The 22,412-nt window shown below is 37.1% G+C and overlaps 1 protein-coding gene across 1 annotated transcript in view; it reads right to left on the minus strand.

Annotated features, from left to right (window-relative positions):
• The window catches only part of LOC115763731 (headcase protein), a 59,610-nt gene extending 37,793 nt beyond the window's left edge, over positions 1-21,817 (minus strand). The window contains exons 1-2 of the mRNA XM_030706428.1: positions 21,357-21,817; positions 20,570-21,284 (exon numbers count right to left, since the gene is read on the minus strand). Coding sequence (XP_030562288.1) covers positions 20,570-21,284; positions 21,357-21,687 — 1,046 coding nt within the window. The 5' untranslated portion in view covers positions 21,688-21,817. The remainder of the gene's footprint in view (positions 1-20,569; positions 21,285-21,356) is intronic.
• Positions 21,818-22,412: the final 595 nt, after the last annotated feature.

Consider the following 22,412-nt stretch of genomic DNA (forward strand, 5'->3'; position numbering starts at 1 on the left):
GCAAGTGGCATTGCACGAATCGGATCCAAAAAAAAAAAAAAAAAAGAAAAAAAAAAGAAAAATGCAGAAAACAGAAAAAAAAAACAATTGTGATTGTTATCAACTAAATGGTGTTAAAGTGCGTGAGAAAGACAACAAAATGCCGGAGGATGCTACACGCCTGCCTGCCACAAACGGAAGAGCCGCGTGGGCAACTTTTTCTCTATTATACAACGAGAAAAGGGCCATCATATCTTAAAGAGCAAAAAAAAAAATACAGTTAAAAATTGTCTGCTTCAAGACTTTTATGCATAACATGAGGAAATGCAATGCCAGGCAACTGACTGACGCTTAAAACAATACTAGAAAAACCAAAGTATTTCAAACATAATGACTAAAACAACTACGAAACGCTTTTCGGACTTGAGCGCGTGCCGCTTACATAATACACACACACACACACACACACACACACACACACACACACACACACACACACACACATATACACAGAAACAATTACAACAAGAGCTTAAGACGTAAAATGTTTATCAACATTTGCAGGCGGTTTAATGAGCAACAAAATTGAAAATGTAATTGAAATGCGGCGTAGACGTCGACGTCGTTTGGTGCTGTCATGCAACAACGTGGCGTATGAGTAATTCGCCTGCCTCTATTTGTGGCATGTGTGCGTGGCGCAGCCAAGCGGAGTGCGTTTGTGTGTGTGTGTGTGTGTGTGTGTGTGTGTGTGTGTGTGTGTGTGCGTGTGTGTGCGAGTCATACATTTGCACAGAGCACTTTTTATGGAATTTATTGCATTAGATTTCATGTGGCCGAAGAAGCTGATTTGATGGCTCAATCTGTATATTAGAGGCGGAGAACGGGACCTGGAGAACTTGAGTTGAACTGAGACTCCATTATGACAATAGATTACACATGCATATATTAATATCTTGAAAATTTTATTTTTTATTTATTTAATATCGAAGAGCAATTAAGAATGTGCCAACCTAAAATTAAATACAATTTAAGAGTACTTATCTATTAAAAATTCACTGAGTTTTAATGCTGCATAACATTTTTAGCATAACATGTTAATAGCTGCGCGCTGTTATTAATATTTATATCCTAAAATATTAAACACAGCGCACTGTTATTGGTTTATGTATGCTAATGCGTTAATAACAGCGCAATTGGTCTTTAATGTAACATGCCTATAACAGCGCACTGTTATTATGTTACTGTTATCAGAGCATGTAGGCATAGCTAAAGAACTATCAATGGAAAAAAGAACAAGGAGAAATAAATAAATATACTGAAACATTAATATATATTCATATTGAATTTCGTACCAAGCATCGATTAGCTATAGATTCCCAAAATTCTTGTTCTGGGCACATTCTCAGTTATTTTATTTAAGTCCAAAATATTGCTGTTCAGACTCTGTTAATTTGTTTACTTTTCGCAAAAGTTTTTAGCACTTATTCGGCGAGCGTCACAGCTGACGACCCTTGCCACAAACAGATATCTAAAGGGAGGGCGAGAAAGAGACTATCCGGCGATTCAGAAATGGTGTTAATTTAATTAAGATGCGCTTAATAACTGATTTGCATAGGAAAACAATATGGAGCGCTAAATGAAAATCGCCTGAACTGAAACCAGACATTGGCCATATTGGAACTGAGCTCATTTCTCTGATGGATGGTTGGATGGGCTTTCATTTCTTTTCCGCTGCTCTTAACTATATGCTTGCGTAATTAGCGCCTGTGGGGCATACAAAAAGGGCCGGGCAGCACACAGTTCCACAACAAAGTCAAAAAGTTAAAAACTGAATTTTAACACTCAGCAGCCGTCGAAGATTTTGAAAAGAAAGCAGACGAAATGTTTTCATACGTGCCGCCATTCGAAACAGTTGACAAACATCCAAAGAAAACTAAATAGAAGCAAATGGAATAGGGAGAAAAAAGAGAGAGAAAACTTACAGAAATATTATAACTATTTTATTATCATCCAGCGAAAAGCGCAGCGACAACAGACACAATTGATTTGGCATGCAGCCGGGGCGCCAAAAAGACCTTTTGCATTAGCTACTACTCTATATACCCACACAGAGATCCGATAATAATAGAATGCGAGCGCGACGTGGAAATTGAATTGAAATGGGAGTTGACGGTGCTCGGGCATGGGCCACAAGGCAAGTCGGCGAAACAAACACAACTTGATTTCACTTTGCAACAAAACTTTCCAACACAGCAAATTAATCAAATGATGACGGCGACTTTGGTGATGACGACCCAGCGCAACGCTGCGCACAGCTGATCTTCAAGTTCATCTCGCTGCTCAGGCAGCTGCCGACAACAACAAGAACAGCAGCAACAAAAACTACATCAGCAACAATACAACATGCCGCCAACAACTTCCGCTACAGCAAAAATAACAAAATACAACAAGCAAGCGGGCAACATTGTTGCAAATCTCAGTTCCAATGCGAGGAGCAACAACTTTTCATAGAGTGCACAGTGGTTCAAAGGCTATGTAAAGCACATGTAAAATATTGCAAAATATTGAGTAAACATTAACCAAGCAATTTGCAAATACTTAAATGTTCAAGCATTTATAAAATAAAAAATTGGTATAATAATAATAATAACAAATATATTTGAAAGCCTAGCCTTTAGAATCTACAAAACTTATAATAATATAAATTAACTCGATTTGATGGTTCATTAGTAGAAAATCTTTTGCTTTAATAAAGAAAAATTGATTCGGAAAAATGTTAAATTCATGGAAATTAAAATTTTGCAACTAAATATGTATGCTATATCTTATAAGATATCATTTATTTTGAATTCATTTAAGGGGAATATTCTGTTTGCTTCAAAACCTCGAAATTAATTTAGGAAAATTTCAAAGTTACGACACAATACAATTTATATATTAAATCATTTATTATATACTTTATGAGATTTAAAATAAATGGTTAATGTTTTATTCTTTGATGAGAAATATTCTTTTCGCTTTTAAACCTATAAATGAATGTACAGAAATTATTTAAAAATTATTATGATCTAATTTATGATGTTTCAGATAAAATATAATTTGTATTATTTAATAAATAAATTATTAATTGCAAGAAACTATAGTCTATTTAATAAAATGCATACTAAAAAAATTCGATATATACAAAGAGATTGTATTCAAAATGGACGAAATCCAAGAGCAGTGGACCACCAAGGGGCTTCTTTATAAATGAAGCCGGCTTTGCGGTGTGCTTTGCAACTGTGCTCTGTTTATTTACGAGCCCTGTGTATCTGCAGCGTGCCATTAAATCGTTTAAATGGTTTTCCTGGCACTTCATAATTTGCCGATCACAGCGCCAAATTGCAATTTACCCAACAGCAACAACAGCAGCAGAAGCAAAAGCAAAAAAAATCTGCGTGTGGGCGTTGCCCAGCGCCCAGTTGCCTACATGCCTAGATGTCCAGCTGCCCGGAGAGCTGTAGATGCAAGATGCAAGACGGCAGATACCAACGCAGAAACGGAGAGTTTTTTGTTTGGCACAATGTTGCATTAAATGCTGGCCAAATGCATTTGACCGCCAAACGACTTTAAATGCAACATTGGCAGCAGCAACAACAACAACAACAACAACGGCAACTGCGACGACTCCAACTGCGTCTGGCAATTAATTGTATATTATTTGCGCGTCGTTTATTTGCAGCAAATTAGCCAACTTGCAATTTTTCTTCAGCAGGAAATTATTGTTATTGCCCAGGCGATCGGCGATCGGCGATCGACAAAACCAGCAACAAAAATCTTAGCAACTTAGCTCAATTTGCCGCATTTACATTTTCTATGGAGAAATGGAGAAGAGCGGGTGGGAAGGGGGCACGTTAACCGTAGACCCACAGTCTGCGCATTATGAGTTTTGAAAGCGAATTGACAAGTTGAAGAGCTGCTGATTTATGGTAAGTGTAAGCTGCAAGATATGAGAAAATTTGATCTAGCTAAGCTAAAGATCATTAATATACAAAATCTCTCCTTGTGACTTAATACTCATATCTTGAAATAATATAAATGACACTTGAAATGAAGCAGCCGGTCAGATCAATTTGCAGCTGATTAATAAGAACATTTCTCCTATTGAGAGCTGACGTGGAAACTTTAGAAATTATACCATAAAAATAACATATTATTTATTTATGATAAACTAGTCGGATTTCGGCAATCGAAACTAACTTGGTTTAAGATTATTATCTAGTGATATTTTAGGCTTCAAAATCTTTAAAATAAATATTTATATTGACATAGAAGAAGACTGTAATTAATCAAAATTTTCGCTTCTTAAGATAAGGTCTATGTTATCAGAAGCTTAATTAATAATTGATTTAAAACGACACTTGACATTGAAATCCGCAAATAACTTAAAATATAACTTAATTAAGATTTCCTCCTTTAACATAAAGAGTCATCAAATTAACATATATTTTTTTAATCAAGATAAAAGTGTTCGTTAATGAAATTAGTCTAAGCCTTAGCTGTGCAAAAGACTTTGGCATTTAAACTAAGTTTAAGGATATCAAAGATCACATATATATATATATATATACATATATATAACTATAGATAATAAATATTAAAATCATAATTATATTTAGCTAGATACCACACGGTTTTCTTAATATCGAGATATTACTAGACAATCTAAATAAATATAATATTGAATAAAATTAAGTCTAAACATATAAGTGACATTTGATACTACATTTTGTCTGTTATTAATGGCAGACGCCATGAAGATCGTTTGGTCATTCAATTTTTATAGTATATATTTACGCCCATCAAAAACCAAGAAAAAAGTAGTCAATAAAGACCACCAAGATGATCAATTCATTGGCAGCTTGCTGCATTTCTCTATTAGACTCAGTTTTCAGTTTCATTTGCAGTCACTTTCCATGTTAATTGAACGTGGTCAGCACGAAGTGGACCAGACCAGATCAGACCTTCAGTAATATCGCCAGCCAATTTACGCGGCACACACATACACAAAACGGCAAGCGATGATGCGGAAATCAGAAGTGTGGCATGGAAAGCAAATAAAACGGGGGGAAGCGAAAACCAAAGGAGAGCAAAGAAAGTTTTCGAAGGGGCGTTTTGTCATTTGATTATCGATGGCGACTATCTAAACATTTTCATTGCAGCCTTATATATATATATATATATATATATATATATAAATGTAATTTTCTTCATTCGGGGTGTTTGCACTTTCATTTTCAATTAACACAGCGCGCGCGACAAGTGAGTAAAGTAAAAACAAAAGACTTAGGCAACAAACTTGCCGGCCAGTCGTTGTTGTTGTGGAAATGCGAATGAAAATAATCAAGTTAGCTTTACTGACTGTTGGCCGTTGTGAATGTTAAGGCCTCCATTTGACTAGCGATTGCCACACACACTCATACACACACACACACCTTGCACCGCAATTCTTCACAGCCCGCTGCTTCTACTCCTGGCAATTTCCGTAGGAAACGGCCCAGCAAGTAAAAGTATCCGTCAATAGGGTCTCTAAGCAATTACGCACACATAAAGCCAACCAAGTTCGAGCTGTTGCTTCCTTGTTTACATAATTATATGGCCCTTGGGGCAATGGACTCTCTGCCCTTTGGTTAGCCTCTGGACGCCAATTAAAAGCAGAAATAGAAAATAGAATTCGTGCAAATTAGCGCAAAATTTGCGTGACTTAATTAAAAACGATATTACATCATAGGAAAGTGACGCTGTCATAAGATCAACAGCTCTTCTATCTAACCAGCTTTTCTGCTTATTCCTCTGCCTCGTCAGCTTCTTCTTCTTCTTCGGCAAGCTGTGCATGCTACTGGAACTGCGAAATGGATTTATGTGTAGATCTTGTGAATGTTGACACGCCCGTTGGGCGAGTGAGTGACTGCCTGCCTGAATATGTGCTGGCTGGCTGGCTGGCTTTATGATTCCACAGCACTCATATAACTTAATTAGCTATCGAAATAAAAATGCGGAAATGCTGAGAGGGAAGTCTCAGTCTGAACAACAAAAAAAAATGAACTCCAAACTGAAATGATTCTAGTGCACTGAGGCGCACAGCCGAAGCTGTTTGATTGGAGTTGGACTTAAAATATATACAAGAATTTGCGCACATTTATCTATCACCCTGGGGGGCAAAAGCCGCTAAGTTGAACTTTAATGTGCACAAGAATTTACACATCTTTAGAAGTTTATCTGTAGACACAAATACAACTAATAAAGTTGCTAAAAATAAATAAAAATTTCTCTTTAAAACTTCATCTTATAAAACAAAAAATAATAATATAACCACAAAAATTCGGATATATTTTGTCACCATAATTTTTTTCTCATTTTTATTTAGCCTAATTGCATTTACATTATTGCAATAGCCAAACAATTATTGTAATTACATTTGTGCAAAGTCCAAAAAATATATATATAAACAAAAGACTTGGGCAACAAACTTGGCTGACAACAAAAACTGTGCAAATATTTGCACACAAATTAAATACAAGCTAGAGATATTTGTGTTTAATTGCATTATGGGCAGCAATTAAAAAAAAGGCTTGTTAACCGAGAGACACTAAAAACTTGGCCAAGCAACTTGACCAGGCCCAAATGGATTTTTTTGTGTTTTTGGCCTGCGAGCAGCCATTTTGCAGGCAATTGAAACGCATTTGAAATGATTAGAAAAATATATAAATAAAAAACCAAATTCGAAAATACTCAAACTAGTGGAACCAGTTGGCTGTTGGCATTTTTTTCTATGTGTGTGCCTGTCGCGCATTCAAGAGCTCAGCCAGCTGAGGCTGAAGCTGCGGCTGTAGCCTGCAGCAGCATAGCTGAAGTGGAGTCATCTTGTGTGGCTTGGCTTCAACAACTCAAGTTGAAGTTCGCACGGCACTTGCAAAATGCAAAACAAAAAAAAAAAGAGAAGAAGCTGCAGAAAAAATAAAAATAAATAACATATTGTATGGGTGGAAAATAGCTAAAAAAAAATGCAGCGGCAACACAAACAACAACAGCAGCAGCTGCCTGACTGAAAGTACTTTCTTTCTTAATAAGATGCGCAGTTCGCAGCTCGCGATGCGTCTGCTGCTGCCCCAGCCTCTGCCTGAGTCTTGGCCAAGTTAATTTGCTGCTTGCCTCGAACTTGCTCTAATGCATGCAACAGCCGCATTGTCTGCCTGCCGTCGACTGCCATCTCCCGCTGCACCTAGTGCAACGACAACAATTTGTTGCCTTATCTCTCTGGCTCTCGCATTTTTCTGCTGCTGTCTCGCTCTCTGCAAATGACACAAAAGTGAGTTTTGGGAACTGGCAAAGTGGCACAAAGGTTGCCTGCCTGCCTGCCTGCCTGTCTGCCAGCCAGCCTGCCAGCCATGGCGACAGCGAGGCAGGTGTTGAAAATATGCCGCCGTCAGCTAAAATTTGTTAGGGTGTCGCTTCAAAGCTGTAGCAGCAGACACAGCAGCAAAGTGCATCAGCAGCAGCATCTGCAACAGCAGCAGCAGCAACTGCTACAGCAAATGAGGCTTTTGGGTTAGTGGGCTATTGAGAGGGGGCGCAAAAGTTCCTGAGCAATGAAATAACCCCTTATTAATATGTAATTTAAATATTCTATTATTATTGTTTTAAGCAACCTTTTAAATCAATTTAAATATATTATTATAATATTTAATCGAACAATTAAACTATTATATTATTATATACAATATATTCAGCATAACTGCTCTTAAGTAAACTGACTTAAAATTCAATGTGGGCAGCTATCATCGTTAAGAAGAAACATATATATATATTTTGATGAGTAACTAAGTAACTAAGTTCTTGTCTGAAATAGCTTTTTGTGTTCTGGATATCTTGATGAAACTTGGCATGGAAGATTTCTATCTTGATTTACAAATATGCGCGAAATCTTAATAACTACTATATGATTTTGATCCATGGGAAAAAACAATCGAAAAATTAGTTTTCGCATTGAAAAATGATTTGTTTTTGTATGAAGATATTAACATAACACTTTGAAATTGCGAACGGCAAAGATATTAGCCATAAATTTAAAGGGTATTTAAACTTCATTGTGTAGTTCTTTCCTGTTTTAAATATAGTTCCCAAAATTCTATTCTAATTCTTAAAGTGCGTTGTTCACTGTCTCTTCCTCTTCTTTGCAAATTAACAAATATTTTAAATGCCCGTCGACTGAGCAGCTCTTAAATAAAACACGCCCACACAATTTACCGGGGATTTGCCTGTCACTTTGGCGCTGAGCGCCTCATTTGCATGGAGTTAAGTCAAATGGGGGACTGAGACACAGCTAACGCCCACCACAGAGACGAGTCGAATCTCGGTGTGTGTGTGTGTATGTGTTAAATTGCTACTTAGTGCCAGGGCAAGAGCCCAAATGTACCCATCAGGCAGCTGAGCAAGCAGGCGAGTAAACAAAAAATGAAAATTAAAATTAATCAGCGAGCATAAGACAAACAAACAACTTTATAGCAAAGCGCGTGGAACAGTTTCAGTTTTTCGAGATATTTGCCTATACTTGCGGCGTGGGCTAGCCAAAAAAAATTGTAACTTCTGTTTTCTGGCAGCGTGTGAAAAACAAATTTCGGAGCTTTATATATATATATATAAATATATATATATATTTATATATGTGTGTGTAAACAATTAAGCGAATAGAATGTTAGAGGCAAGAGAAAAAGGTAAAGCGACTAGCAGTCAAAACAATTCCCGAGGGCAGCCAAGTCAAGTCAAAGAACTTTCAGTTACTTTCAAATAAAGCGTCAGCTCTTTTGGGCATTGTTTCGAAGGCATTTCCCTCGTTTAACACATAATTCATAAGAAACGACCCTTTCCCAGCGGCTGACCATTGCGTAATCTGAGCCATAAATGTCAACGTCTGTTCATCTCGATTATTGCCAATTCAAAGCATTCACTTGGCCCCCGGTTCTGGTTGTCGTTCTCGAAGTTAAGCGCTAATTTGTTTTTATTTTTGCTCGAAATGCTTAAACTTTACGATCTTTTGTTTTTATTTAGTTTTATTTTTATTTTTTATTTCTTCCACTTGGCACACACGCGAGTCAATAAAATGAATTTGTATAGCAATTTATTTAATTCGCGTTGCGTTCTTTTGTTGTTTTCTCTAATTACGTCGTTTCGTTTTCGGCTCTGTAATTATTTTAAATCGCTTTTAATTGCCACAGGCGCTAGAATCGAATACGAAACCTGGTTCAGATGTGAGAGATAAGTCTAAGTTAACTTAAATAGGTATTTAAGTTAGCGCGCTTTTATGTGAGGCTCGGTAATTGTGTCTAGTTAACGGAACTAATCGCTAATACTATCGCTAGTTATCTAAATGGGCAATAAAATTTGTTTATGTAAAAAGCCTGCTGGCCAAAAGTAAACTGAATTGGTTAAAAAGTCTGTTAACTTTATAAAATCGATAACAAAAGGAATTTTCCCTATATGTATGATCTGAGCAACAAACCTTATTTTATTTCGTTTCAGGTGCATTAAATTCTGATGAAATTTGTGCTCCATAAAATTTTTTATAATATTTTTTGTAAAGAATAATTATTTAGAATTAAAAAAAAAGCGCTCCTTTGTACTAATAAAGATAAATTTAAAAAAAAGTTCATTTGGCACGGTTCGAACTCGCCACTAACCGCACTACTTTCCGCCTTCTCTAACTAACAGCCACATCAGCCAAAACCTGAAAGAGTTTCACCGGTAGGGATCTAACTCGGGACAAAGCACGCCACTAGCCACCGCCTTTACTGAACAGCCACACCTATAATTGATTCCTTTTGAGAAAAAACGAATTAAAATTGCAGAACAGAAAAAATACAATCGATTTCGAAACAGACGCCCATGAATGTGTGTGTACAACTAAACAGAAATTCTTGGAATTTGCGTCGCAAACACATGCGCACTCAAAATACCGAAAAACAAAAACCGATCTGAGTGAAATTTTCCACAAGTATATGTATCTTATTATACCTTCGAACGCTTGTGTATGCTCAAAGTCTGAATATAGAGTATTCATTAAATAATATCTTCAAATTTTCTTTAAGTTTGTTAAATTTAGAATTGACTTAAAAATATGTTTAATATATTAAATTACTTTGAATATTTTTTGCTAACAAAAATGTTGAATAAACTCTAAATAGATTTGTCTCTATTACATTTTTTTGCAATTTTTTACCCTGAACCCGTTAAAACCCATTAAGGGTATATTGTATTTGTGCAAAATCCAAATGTATGTAACAGGCAGAAGGAAGTATCTCCGACCCCATAAAGTATATATATGATTGATCAGCATCAATAGCCGAGTCGATCTAGCCATGTCCGTCTGTCTATCCGTCCGCCCGTCCGTCCGTCCGTATGTATGAACGCAAGGATCTCGGAAATAACAAGAGCTAGAGTCACTAAACTTGACATATAGCTTCGAAAATAGAATTTGATGTTGGAAGAAGAGAGTTCAGGGTATCCACTAGCCGGGAGCTCCCGACTAGAACCTCTTACTTGTTGAAATATTTTTTACTGATTTATATATTAAATTAAATTGAAAAGCTCAACCCTTAAGCCTCATTCATGGTTTTTTTTTTATTTAAAAAAAACCCATTATATCAGCTGCTGGGAGAAGCTTGACTGCAAACCGCAAGCCTCAGTTTTAATTAAAACAAATGCAATTTAGCCAAGTTTGTGAGCAATTTTGATGAACCGCTTTGATTTGGGCTGAAAAGCGAGCAAAGCCAATGAAAGACGGAGAAACCGCAATGAAGAAGCAGTGGAAAAGAGTGAAATACATTTTCAACACCTTTTACTCCACATACCGCGTTTTTTCTTCACCTTCTTGTTATTGTTGTTGTTTTTATTGTTGTTGTCGTGGGCATCGGAGTGCCGTTAGCTGATGCGGAACTGCAACTGAGCTTCAATTGTTATTATTATTAATTAGAAAAAATATTTGTTGTGCGCCCGAAAAAACAACAAATGCCAGCCAAAAACAAAACAACTAGTAGAAAAAAGAACCAACATCGCCTGACGTTTATCGCAGCCAGTGCATCAATGGACCACGTCCAGCACTCTACTGGCTGGCTGTGCGATTTTGATAAGAACCTAGCCATGACATGCGAGCCTGGCCGAAACTGTGCGCTTAACGTGTCCGTGTCAGCAAATTAGAGAAAATTTTGTTTGCACAGTAATTGGCAGAAAGGCGACGACAGCAAAAGACAAATAAGAGTGCTCCCGTCGGGTGTGCTCGTCTAGAAAATACCCTCAACACAGCGCCGAGCTGCCATAAGAATATAAATAAATAAATATTTTGGTTGTCCTCCAAATACACAGATACACACGTAAGCACAACGCTTGCTGCACAGCTTGAAGTGTTCTAGCCGGGAATGCTCGACTGTAAAATACCCTTTTCTAAACGAACACAGCTTATGCAGCGGCTGTGCTTCTTTATCTGAGAGACCAGCTCAGCTTATAACCAAATAATTATATATCTAAATATATACACTATCGACTTGGAAGATGACTTCTTTCACCTTTTGCATCCACTTGCACAAAAACATTACACCCTTGTGCCCATTATCATTGTGTTCAGGGTATTGAAAATAACAGTCTGAAGCGTGTTTACAAATTTGTGGTCAAGCCCCCCGTTGCTGCTCTCAGCTTATGGCCGGTTTATTTTGTTTTATTTTAGAATTTCTACCATGCATAGATTTGCATTCAAAACTTTATAATTTACATGACAACAGACAAACTGAAGAATAAGTTTTATATTTAGCAAATTAGCCAATATATTTTCGCTTTCGTTAAAAGTAATCAAAAACAAGCTATAAATATGTAAAAAGCAGGCGCGCAATAAAAATAATGAAATCCAATACGGCGCCTATAAAAATTATGCAATCCACTAAAGCTAAAAGATAAAAGCCACATAAAAAGTTAAAGGGTATTTAAAGAACGTGTGCAGAAATAATTTTAAAAAATATAATTAAATATTAGAAGAGCGCTAAAAATATTATCTGCAAAAACTTTCATTTCTGTTTGCCATTTGATATACGACTCGAAATTCTTGGCCAAAATGCAAAAGATTTGCGCGCTTTTAATTACAGAAATTCACGAAATGAGAAAAACAGACAAACAAAACAAAATACAATATACGAAATATGTTAATTAGCCAGACACACGCGGCAATTTATGTTTAAAGTCCGAAGGGAAATTGGCCAGTTGAGAGCAGCAAGACGAAGGAGAAGAAACAGCGGCTACTTTATGTGGGCAGCAAAAGTAAAAGCGGAATATTAGCTGAAATTAGAATATCTACGCGTATCGTTCACACGTTAATGAACGTGTCATTTGGGGTCGCGCAGAGCTGGGAAAGTATTGAAATATATAAATAAAAATCCCTTAATGATAGTTCTTTAAGAAATCCAAAAGAGAAATCCAGAAACGTGAGGTCGCTGGTTCAAATTCACAGAGAAGCAAACAGAAATCATTAAAACAATAATAATAAATAAAAATATAAAAAAAATTTAAAAAAATTAAAAGTTATAAAAATATTTATATAAATAAAAATCTCTTAATGATAGTTCTTAAAGAAATCCTACAGAGAAATCCAACAAGCAAGAAGTCACTTGTTCAAATTCACAGAGAATAACAGAGGAATATTAAAAATTAAACAAAGTAATAGACCACGAATGGTAAAGAATAATTGCAAATTGTTTTTTTTTTATCTACCAAGCAAATTAATATAAACATCAACAGATTACAATAATTCTGTACGTAAGACCTACGACATTTGGTGGCCAAATACCAATACCTAATAATACTAGAAGAGTCACAAGAAGTTTCTTTTACAATATGTTTGTTCACATCCACATATACAACAAATACAAACACAAATATAAAGATTGAATACTCAAATTGAATAACTATTTTTACAATCTATTGTCTCTTTGATGAGCTATCAATGTGGCCCCAAGGCTATGCCAACCGGCACAGCAATGCGATTACCATTAAGAATCCCCATAAATTTGTCACTTAACTTTGTAAACAAAGCCGCTAATTGCTCCACCAAACAACCCCACACCGCCCAGCCTCTTTCTGAGACAGCTTCTTATGCGGCTTGTGCCCAGTTTGTAGCCATAATTGTTGACTATTTATAAGCGCCCAAAATGCCAAGATTACTTACTCAACAAAGCGTAAATATAGAAACAACAACAACAACAACAAAATTTGGCTGGCTTAAACTTTGTGATTGTGTTGCGAGTATTTGCCAATCACTTAAAGCCTTTTGATGAAAATGCCAAAAAGAAGCCAAGCTATAAAAAGCTGTGTTAGTTCAGCTTGATGAACATGTTTCGGACTTTTTAGAGCTCTGCTTGCTCATCTTGTTTTTTGTTGCTGCTGCCAGTTCTTCATATTTTTAATTAGGCACCTTATTTGCAACAGACAACAATAATAAGAACAACAAATTTTAAAATGACCAAGAGCAGCCGAAAGAATCAAAATCAAACAAGTTTAATCTTCCGCATTTGCTTTCGAATAAAAAAAAGCTGTTATTTGTTCTTTTTTATTTATTGTTAGTTTGCTTTTATTTTTGATAAAAACGAAAAACAAAAAACGTTAAAAGTATCCATTATGGCTTCCCAATGAGCAATTTTTGGTGTCAATATTTGGTCTGTGCGCGAGGAACTGAAGTAGTTGCAGCTCTAAACAAATGACTGAGGCAACATAATAGGCCCGGTAAGTAAACACGAGTGTTAATACGCCTGCTAAAATTGCTCGCAGCTGCTGTTGTTGTTGTTGTTGTTCTTTTTATTGTCACACGCGCAAACAAATGACTTAAGCAACAAACTCGCGACTGAATGCAATATTTAGCCAGACATCAAAAATAAATGAATCATTTGTTTCATTTGGATCATTTGTTTGTGCATTGTATTATGACGCACACACACACACACACACACACACCTGTGTAACACCTGACAATAGCCATTTCAATGTCAAAGTTGTAATTGCTTTTCTCAAAAATAAAAAAAACAAATACTAATTTTTTGAATTTATTTTTAAGTTTCGTTTTGCTCCGTTTTTTTTTTGCTGGGAGTGCACCCACATTTCAGCGCAACGTTTATAAATCAGAGTTAAACAGCTGAAACGAACAAATTTTTGGCTTAGTTTTATTGTTACCACAAGTGTTGCGAGCTGCATGAACAAAAATAAAAGCTTTGCCACTTGAAAGTAATTAAGAGAATTCCTATTAAAGCATTATTCGCTATACTCTTGCAAAGGGTATTATGATTTTAATATGAATTGTGTAAATACTAACAGAAGAAGTTAGTAGAATACAGTTAAGTTTATATATACTTGATCAGTCTTAACGAGGCTATATAGCCAGCTTAAAAGCAGACAGTGCATGTGTCAGTGTTGAAAAATTGGATCGATGTGGATTTCTTTATTTACCAACGTTTCTTAGCGAAAACATTTGATTATAGCAATCCGAAATATTTGAGCATACCATATTATTAATCTGAGAGGTAATTTATTATTTGTTTATTGCTATTTTTATTACTCTTCCTGCTTATTCCTCTCACCAAAACATATCTGTTGCAGCTTGCAGAGCATATGTTGTTCGTTTGTCGTGTTTCTGCTCCCATTTCGAGTTCTTCAATTCGGGGCTTTTCGTTCCGTTTCGTGTGACGTCTGCTTTAACACCTTTTTCGGCAAGTCATGAAACAAAAGAATAAATGCGGACTCTACAGCATTTTGTGGCACTCGTTCTAAACGCTCGCTGGTGAAGTGGAGCCGTGTCGTCCGCACCATAATTGAGTTGTCAATGACATCAGAGGCCGCGAGCGCGATGCGGACAAAGAACGAGCCGGAAATGCAGCGCAGCAACAATAACAAAACTCTCACAGTGCAACCCTATACATAACCCCTGCCGCACCACTCGCCGTCTCACCGTCTCTGTCGTTTAGGGTTTCCATGCGCCGGTCTGTCACACAGCTTTTGTTACATTTTTCGTTGCGTATTTCGAGTGCCTGTTTTTTCATTGTAATTATGCGAAAATGAAAACAAACACAATGTGGGACCCCTCGCCCTGCCCTTCCCTACCCTTTAACTGTGAGCCTCTGAGTCAGCAGTCAGTTTGGTGTCGCGGGAGTCGTATGTCGACACCTGCGCACCCGCTTGGGTCACGGGCCAAAAATGTGAACTCATATGTGAAGCGGGCTGAGGCGAAGAGCTTGTTACCCGGCCCTCAGCACAGTAAAGCCAAAAAGGCCAGCAAATGTAATGAAATTTTCGTTTCATGACTGCGGCTTTTGTGCGTCTGCATGTCATGGTAATTATGCATGTGTGTGTGAGTTTGCGTGTGTGTGTACTGGCCATGCAAATTTGGGGTTAGAGCTAGGGCTGACTCAGTTCGCAAATTCGAGCATGGGAATGTAAAGCAGCGACAGGAGTTGGCATATTTAAATAAAGAAGCTATAAGGGTTGCCCCATTACGTGAAAGCTTTTCATTTGAGGAGAAACCATTGTAGGAGTCATGGAACTTTTCGAAAGTTCTATGGGGTTAACTAAGGCAAATACCCTGTAACCTAAGTACCCTGCAACTAGCGCTGATAGCCACTAGCTTGAGGTCTACCAAAGGCTCAAGAAAGGACAGCTTTGATCGGTTGAGTGTCTTACTTTTTTTTTATTTGCAGAACTTTATTAAGCGTAGCATAATCCCAATTTTTTATATTCACAGAATCTATCCTAACAATACAAATTTCATTTTGTGTTAACTTCTTCAAAAGGTAAACCCTTGTATGAATATATAACCTATCATAAAATAAATATATATATATATAAATATATATATATATAATTTAGCATACCCATTATAGTTTGAATGAGCTCCAGAATATTATACCTTTAAAATTCACAAGCTATGGATATTTAATCATAGAAATAATTTAAATGAATTAAGTAGTCTCTGATATTTTCAGTTTTGCCTCAGTTAATGCTTATTATATTCGTATTTTTACATGTCTTGGTAAATATATTTAATAATTGTCTTGAAATAATACTCAAATTTTTGTCAGTTAAACGGTTTCAACTATGGGTAATGTACCTTATTTATTAAATGTAATTTCCCAGCTATCTGCCCCTTTACCCAAGCAGCACCCATTTCGAAGTACTTAAGACAATTGCATAATTAAATTGATGTCTTACACAATTTCACCAGCTATGGAAATCAATCATTCATTCAGCTCTTTACAAATATGTACAGAAAATATTTTTAATTGCAAATACAAATATGCGCAACCACGCCCCCATCTTAGGCTCCTCATTAAACGGAAGCGCGGCAATAATCAAAAACAAATAACATAAAACTTTCGCACTCGCAGACAATAAAACGATCTGTTCAGCATCCAAATTCACATGCGTAAATAAACTGCGCAACACTTTCAAATGTTCGCGAGGCGCCTCAAATTGACAGGCGACAAGCGACACGGACGCCTACGCCTCAGTTGGAGACGCAAACGCAGCCTCTAACATGGCTATACACAACAACAAATTAGTGTGAGGCGCAAAAACAAACTGATAAAAAGCAAAAGTGTATACAAAATATGACACATCAACGCGTCACGGGAGAGAGAGAAGATGACACAGGCAAAAAAAAAAAATATATATATACAACAACTACAATAAGTCGCCACACACATTGTACAAAAATTTGCAAAAAACTTTTACTTTTTAAATAAGCATAAAAACATTTTTGCGCATCATGCAATTTGATTTGCAGGTAATACTCGTAACATGCCAGATGTATTTTTGAGTGCGTTTCAATCAACAACAACAACTACACCTATTGTTGGTGCTACAATATCAGCTCACGAGTGTGTTGAACTAATCAAGTTTGTTGCCTAAGTCTTTTGATTGATTTTGATTTTTTGTTGCGCATCAAAAATGCATTTTTTTCAGCAATTTTCGCCATGTTTTTGATTACCATTTGATTGAAATTTGCGCATGGCTGGCATGTGGGTGGTTGCATCCAAGTAAAAGGCTTTTAAATAACATCAAAAACAATTTAGCCTGCCTGCCTTATGCAATGGCCTAAACGACGCCGCCTACTTAGCCCAATACATTGGCCTCAGCTCAAAGAGCCGACAAAATTGAAAGTAAATATCTGTTTATTTGCATGTCTATTGCACAAGTGCGGGGAATATGAATCGAAACACATTTAAATATGCGAGCGTGCTGTAAAGTGCTTGAATGGCTTAGTGCGGGTGTTCCCTTTAAAAATGATTATGAGAATGTTTTTTACAAGGAGAGAGTCGAAAGCTACCTAATATATCATTTATTCATCTAACGAATAAATAAGATATAAGATAGAATAAGATATAAATTAAAAGTTAAAGTATACTATATCTGAATGTATTTTCTAAGTACGAAGGTTTCATATTAGGAGATCCCTTGATATTGTAGCCCGACTGTTAAGTACAGCATCCAAAAACACAAGTTTAATTTTCGATAGTTCATTGGAAGTAAAATTAAATTAAAAGCATAAATTATTAGCATAAGAGATACTTTCAAGGCAAGTGTCAATTTCAAATAAATTCATTTAAATGTTTTCAATTTCGTTTTTTCTTGATCGGTATTACATATCTCTCTTCATTCCCTTTCTTTTCTTCCCTTACCTTAGTGTATCTTCTTTTTTTATCCTATATGCCTAATTTAATCGATATATGGCTATCGCTTTTATATATGTATCACTTTATTTGGTCACACTGGTTTTGTCAGCAATTAAAATTCTCATTTTAAACGTTAAATTCCAAGTCTTACTCAAAAAAAAACATAGTTTATTTGTTTTTACATTGTTTCATGTTCATAATCGAATCTTTCTATCCTACTATTCTTCTTCTACTATTCTACTTTTCTACCTCTGCTTTAGCCTTTCATTTTATTGTAGACAATAAGCAAACATTTTTAGTATTTTTAAACCCAGTGCGCTTTTATTTCTAATAGAAAATGATTTCACTTTCTCAAAGAAGTCCTTCATTACTTCACTACACTCTCAAAATCCATTTTCTTAACAACTTTTACTATCTTCTATTGTCACTCTTTTACACATTTTCTCGGTTTTTTTTATTTTATTAGCGTATTGCCCTTCAGCCTGTGACCACGCCCACGTGCTTTTGCATCACACGCCAAAAATGTTGCACACGAAATGCGCAGAGTCATAAAAATTAGCCAAATGCGAGGCAAATTTCAAATTTTAAACACATTTCAGCAGCTGCGAAATGTAGCAGAAAAAAAGTAGAGAAAAAACGAAACCGAAGCGAAGTCAAAAAGCAGTTGGAATAGGTAATAAAAAGTGCGCAGAAATTGCCAAACTTTATGTGCACAGCGAAAAATTGCAATATTGCGTTTAATTTGGGGTCACACTTAACAGCGCCATGTTATGCAAAGTTAACATAACAGCGAACAGTAAAGGCGCTTTTAAAGGATGCTGTTAATGAATTGCAGCTCTGTGTTCATTTAAAAATGGGTTCAGACATAACAGCAAAATGTTATGCAAAGCAAACTTAACTGTGCCAAGACGCTGTTAAAGGACGCTGTAAACCAATTACTTCAATATGCTCATTTCATTTAGGGTTACACTTAACTGCGCAATGTAATTCAAAGTTAACAGAACAGTTGTAAAGCTATAAGTTCATTTTATTTGGGGTCACACTTAACAGCGCCATGTTATGCAAAGCAAACTGAACAGTTAGCCAAGCCTCTGTTAAAGGACGCAATGGCCGTTGTAAAGCAATTAATGTTTTTTGGCTGTTACAGTTTTGAAGGCATTTTAATTGAAGCCCCCGCGGCCAAGTTAAATGACACATGCGCTTGGTCAAAGCCAGCGCTCAACTTGGCCGCAGCCACTTTGTTGTTGTTGTTGTTATTGCTGCTGCCGCTGCTGCTTCGGCTTTTGAAGACTTTCACTTTGCCGCACAGAGATGAAATGGCTATTGACTCTTTTTGGCCAAAAATAAAAACGAACCAATTAACCCATTAGCGTACACTTTGAAATAGCTCGACAAAAAAAACCGGAGCACAACAATTTGCTAAATTTAACTAGAAATTTTCTTCGATTAGAGAGCAAAAACCTGTAGATATAATTAGGAGTACATCGAATAATAATATTATTTGTTATTATGTTTGGAAAGCATAAATAACATTTTAAAAAACATTGATTCGGAAACTTTATTCAGATTTATTAGCAAGATATACTGAAAATATCTCAAAATCTTTATGGGAACTACACTAAAAAAGTGTTTACAGACGAATTTAGATAATTGAACACGTAATAAGAATCTTGAATCATCTTAAAATGTGCTTAGAAAAACAGCTAAGCAACCTCTATATTTGATGTATTGTTTTTATTTTAACAAGCATGAGAGGACAAAGTCTTTTAATTTTCATTATTAAAAGTATGATTAGTTTGTCATATCCCAATATTATCAATAATAATTCCACTAAAAATAAATGGAACGCCAGGGGTCTGACTGGCAAAATGCTAGAGCTATGTAATTTCATCACAGACAACAAGATCGACATAGCCCTAATTTGTGAAATAAAAACAACTAGCAGAAGACCTATCCAACTAAACGGATTCTGTGTATACACTATCACAGAGATCTGAATATTACGCTAATAGAAGATCAGATCTCTTTCTACTCCAGTCGCTATAACGAAAGACTGATAAACCACCAAAACAGATCTGCACAAGCCCTTGTCGGATCTATTCCTATAAATAGACTGAAGAAAAGACACTTCGGTCATTTACAAAACAATTAAAAACAATTCTTAAGAAGACAGCTTAGCCTTAACCTTATGTAGAGCAGGAGAAAATAAACTAAGAAACAAACATTGTTAAATGCAAATTTTGAAGCATGTACATGTTTAAAAACTCATATTATCTGTTAATATAATAAAGATTTTCATAATAAAAAAAAAAAAACTAAAAATAAGTAATTGGCTTCTCTCTTTATCAATAATAAATTTCTTGATCTAAGTACTTTCTTCTTTGTATTTAAATTTTTTTTTAATAACTAATAATCTACATTATTAAAGGCGATATTAGATTACAAATTTATCATACCCCAATGATATTAATAATATCAAAAATACATTTCTTGATCTAACCACCTTTATCTCAGTTTTGCTCCAAATTATTATAATACGTTTTTTCAAAAGCGAGATTTTGATTATTATTATTTTTTTTATATTTTTGCATAAAAACTCATGTTAAGTCAGCTGCAAATATATCATTAATGTTAACACAATTTTTTTTATAGATATCGAGAAGGGATGTTGAGAAACATCTATTGATTTTTATATAGAGTCTTCTAGCACTAAGAGTTGGCCCAAATCAAACAGAAACTTCCAGAATTTTTCTTCTTCTTCAAAAAATCCTTCTGTTATGCAAAAACTCATGCTGTTTCTAGAAAATTCTTATCCTAAATATATGTAATAATATTTGGAAGGCTTATCAAGGACTCACCGTCTTGCCTGCCTGGGTATGGACTGTGTCCAGCACACGGGCGCCTTGTGCAGCTGATGCATATTCCTTGACGACTTATAGGTCAGATCCCCGCACTCGGTTTGCCACACCTGCAGATTTCCCTCGGCCGGGTAGAACGTGTACAGGCTGTGCGTGGCGGAGGCAATTACGGGCGATGCGCCACCGCTGCCTTCGACGCCCACACCGTCCACCCCAACGCCCGCCAGCGGCGACAGCGTGGCACTCGAGATGGGCTGCACGAGCAGCGCTGCCTGTCCAGCCGCTGCTGCTGCTGCTGCCGCAGCCGCTGCCGCCGCCGAGCCTGTGCCAGGCGCGCTGCTCTTGTAGTTTAGCATGCGACTGTTGGCGCTGCCGCCGCCGACACTGACGCTGCTGCTGCTGCTAACGTTGCCGTTACCGTCGTGCTTGAGGATGAGGCTGCTCGGATCATAGCCATGTCGCTGCCTGCCAATAGCGTCCACCGAATGCGAGCGCAGCGCGTGGCGCGCTGGCGGCGTTACGTGCAGGCGACGTCCGCGCCTATAGCCAGCTGCAGCAGCGGCTGCGGCGCCGGCGCCAACACTGAGGCCATTGGTCAAGCGATGATTGTGAATGCTGGCGGCGGCGGCGCTGGCGACCAGCGGCTGGCGTTGTTTTTGATATTGCAGGCGCTGCTGCTGCTGCTGCTGTTGCTGTTGCTGCTGCTGTTGCTGGTGTTGGTGTTGGTGCTTGAGTTGTTGCTGCTGCTGTTGTTGTTGTTGTTGGTGTTGTTGCTGCTGCAGTTGATCCTTGTAATAATCGCGTCGCTGCAGCTGCGGCGCGGCCAGACTGAGTACGCCGCGCTTCTCTGTCAAGTTGTTGCTATTGTTGTTATTGCTGCTGTTGCTGCTGTTGCTGTTACTGTTGCTGCTGTTGTTACTGCTGGCACCGCCCGTTGCCGCCGAGCTAAGCTGCGCCAGCTTGCTGGCATTGTTATTGCTGTTGATGTTGTTGTTATTTATTTGATGCTCTGAATCGGTTGAAACCCGATCCGGATCACTTTCGAAACCTTCGTCAAGGGATCGTGTTGGACTCAGTATGGGCTTGGAGTGCTGCTCCAGTTTAGTAGACGCCGACATGTCCACTTCGAGCTGTGTGTATTTGCGTTTGTGTGTGTGTGTGTTATTATGTGTGTTACACTTGGCAACACTTTGTTAAAAAAACTATGCACAATTTTGCACTTGTTGCAGTTGCAGTTGCCGTTGCAGTTGCTTTTAATTTGCCATGCACTTTACAATTTAATTTGTTTTTTTTTTTTTGTTTTCGTCGCTTTTTTCACTACGTTTGTTGTCTGCGAAAGTCGCGCCAAAGTTCGAAATTAAATTTGTTTTTATAACAAGCTCTAAGCTGCCGCTCACGTCTGTCTCGTACGAGAGTCGTTCACTAACTGTTCAGCGGCAACGACGCAAACTGTCGTCGATGGCCAGCAGCAACGAAAGCTGCGCACTCGGCACTTGTTACGATTCGTTGTTGTTGTAGTTGTTGCTGCTGCTGCACCTGCTGCGTTCGTTCGTAGTGAGAGAGCGTTACTCCAGAGAGATAGAGAGAGAGAGAGTAAGTGAGAGCACGCGCTGAAAACAGCTGTTGAATGCTGAGGTATTCGCGAAATTTCTGAGCATTGAGCGGCACGCATGCAACGGAACTGGGATAGGGAACCGTTAACATCGCAAAACTCAAGCCTTGACTTTTGAGCGCAATAGTGTTGTCGTTGATATTTTACTGTTGTTTAACCTACAGTAAAAAGGGAATTAAATATGTAAAGCTATTCCGCAACAGCGTTTAGTAAATGTCATTTAGATAGTTA

Source organism: Drosophila novamexicana, unplaced genomic scaffold, assembly GCF_003285875.2.
Source record: "Drosophila novamexicana strain 15010-1031.04,08,12 unplaced genomic scaffold, DnovRS2.1 tig00000770-arrow-pilon, whole genome shotgun sequence".
Taxonomy (NCBI): domain Eukaryota; kingdom Metazoa; phylum Arthropoda; class Insecta; order Diptera; family Drosophilidae; genus Drosophila; species Drosophila novamexicana.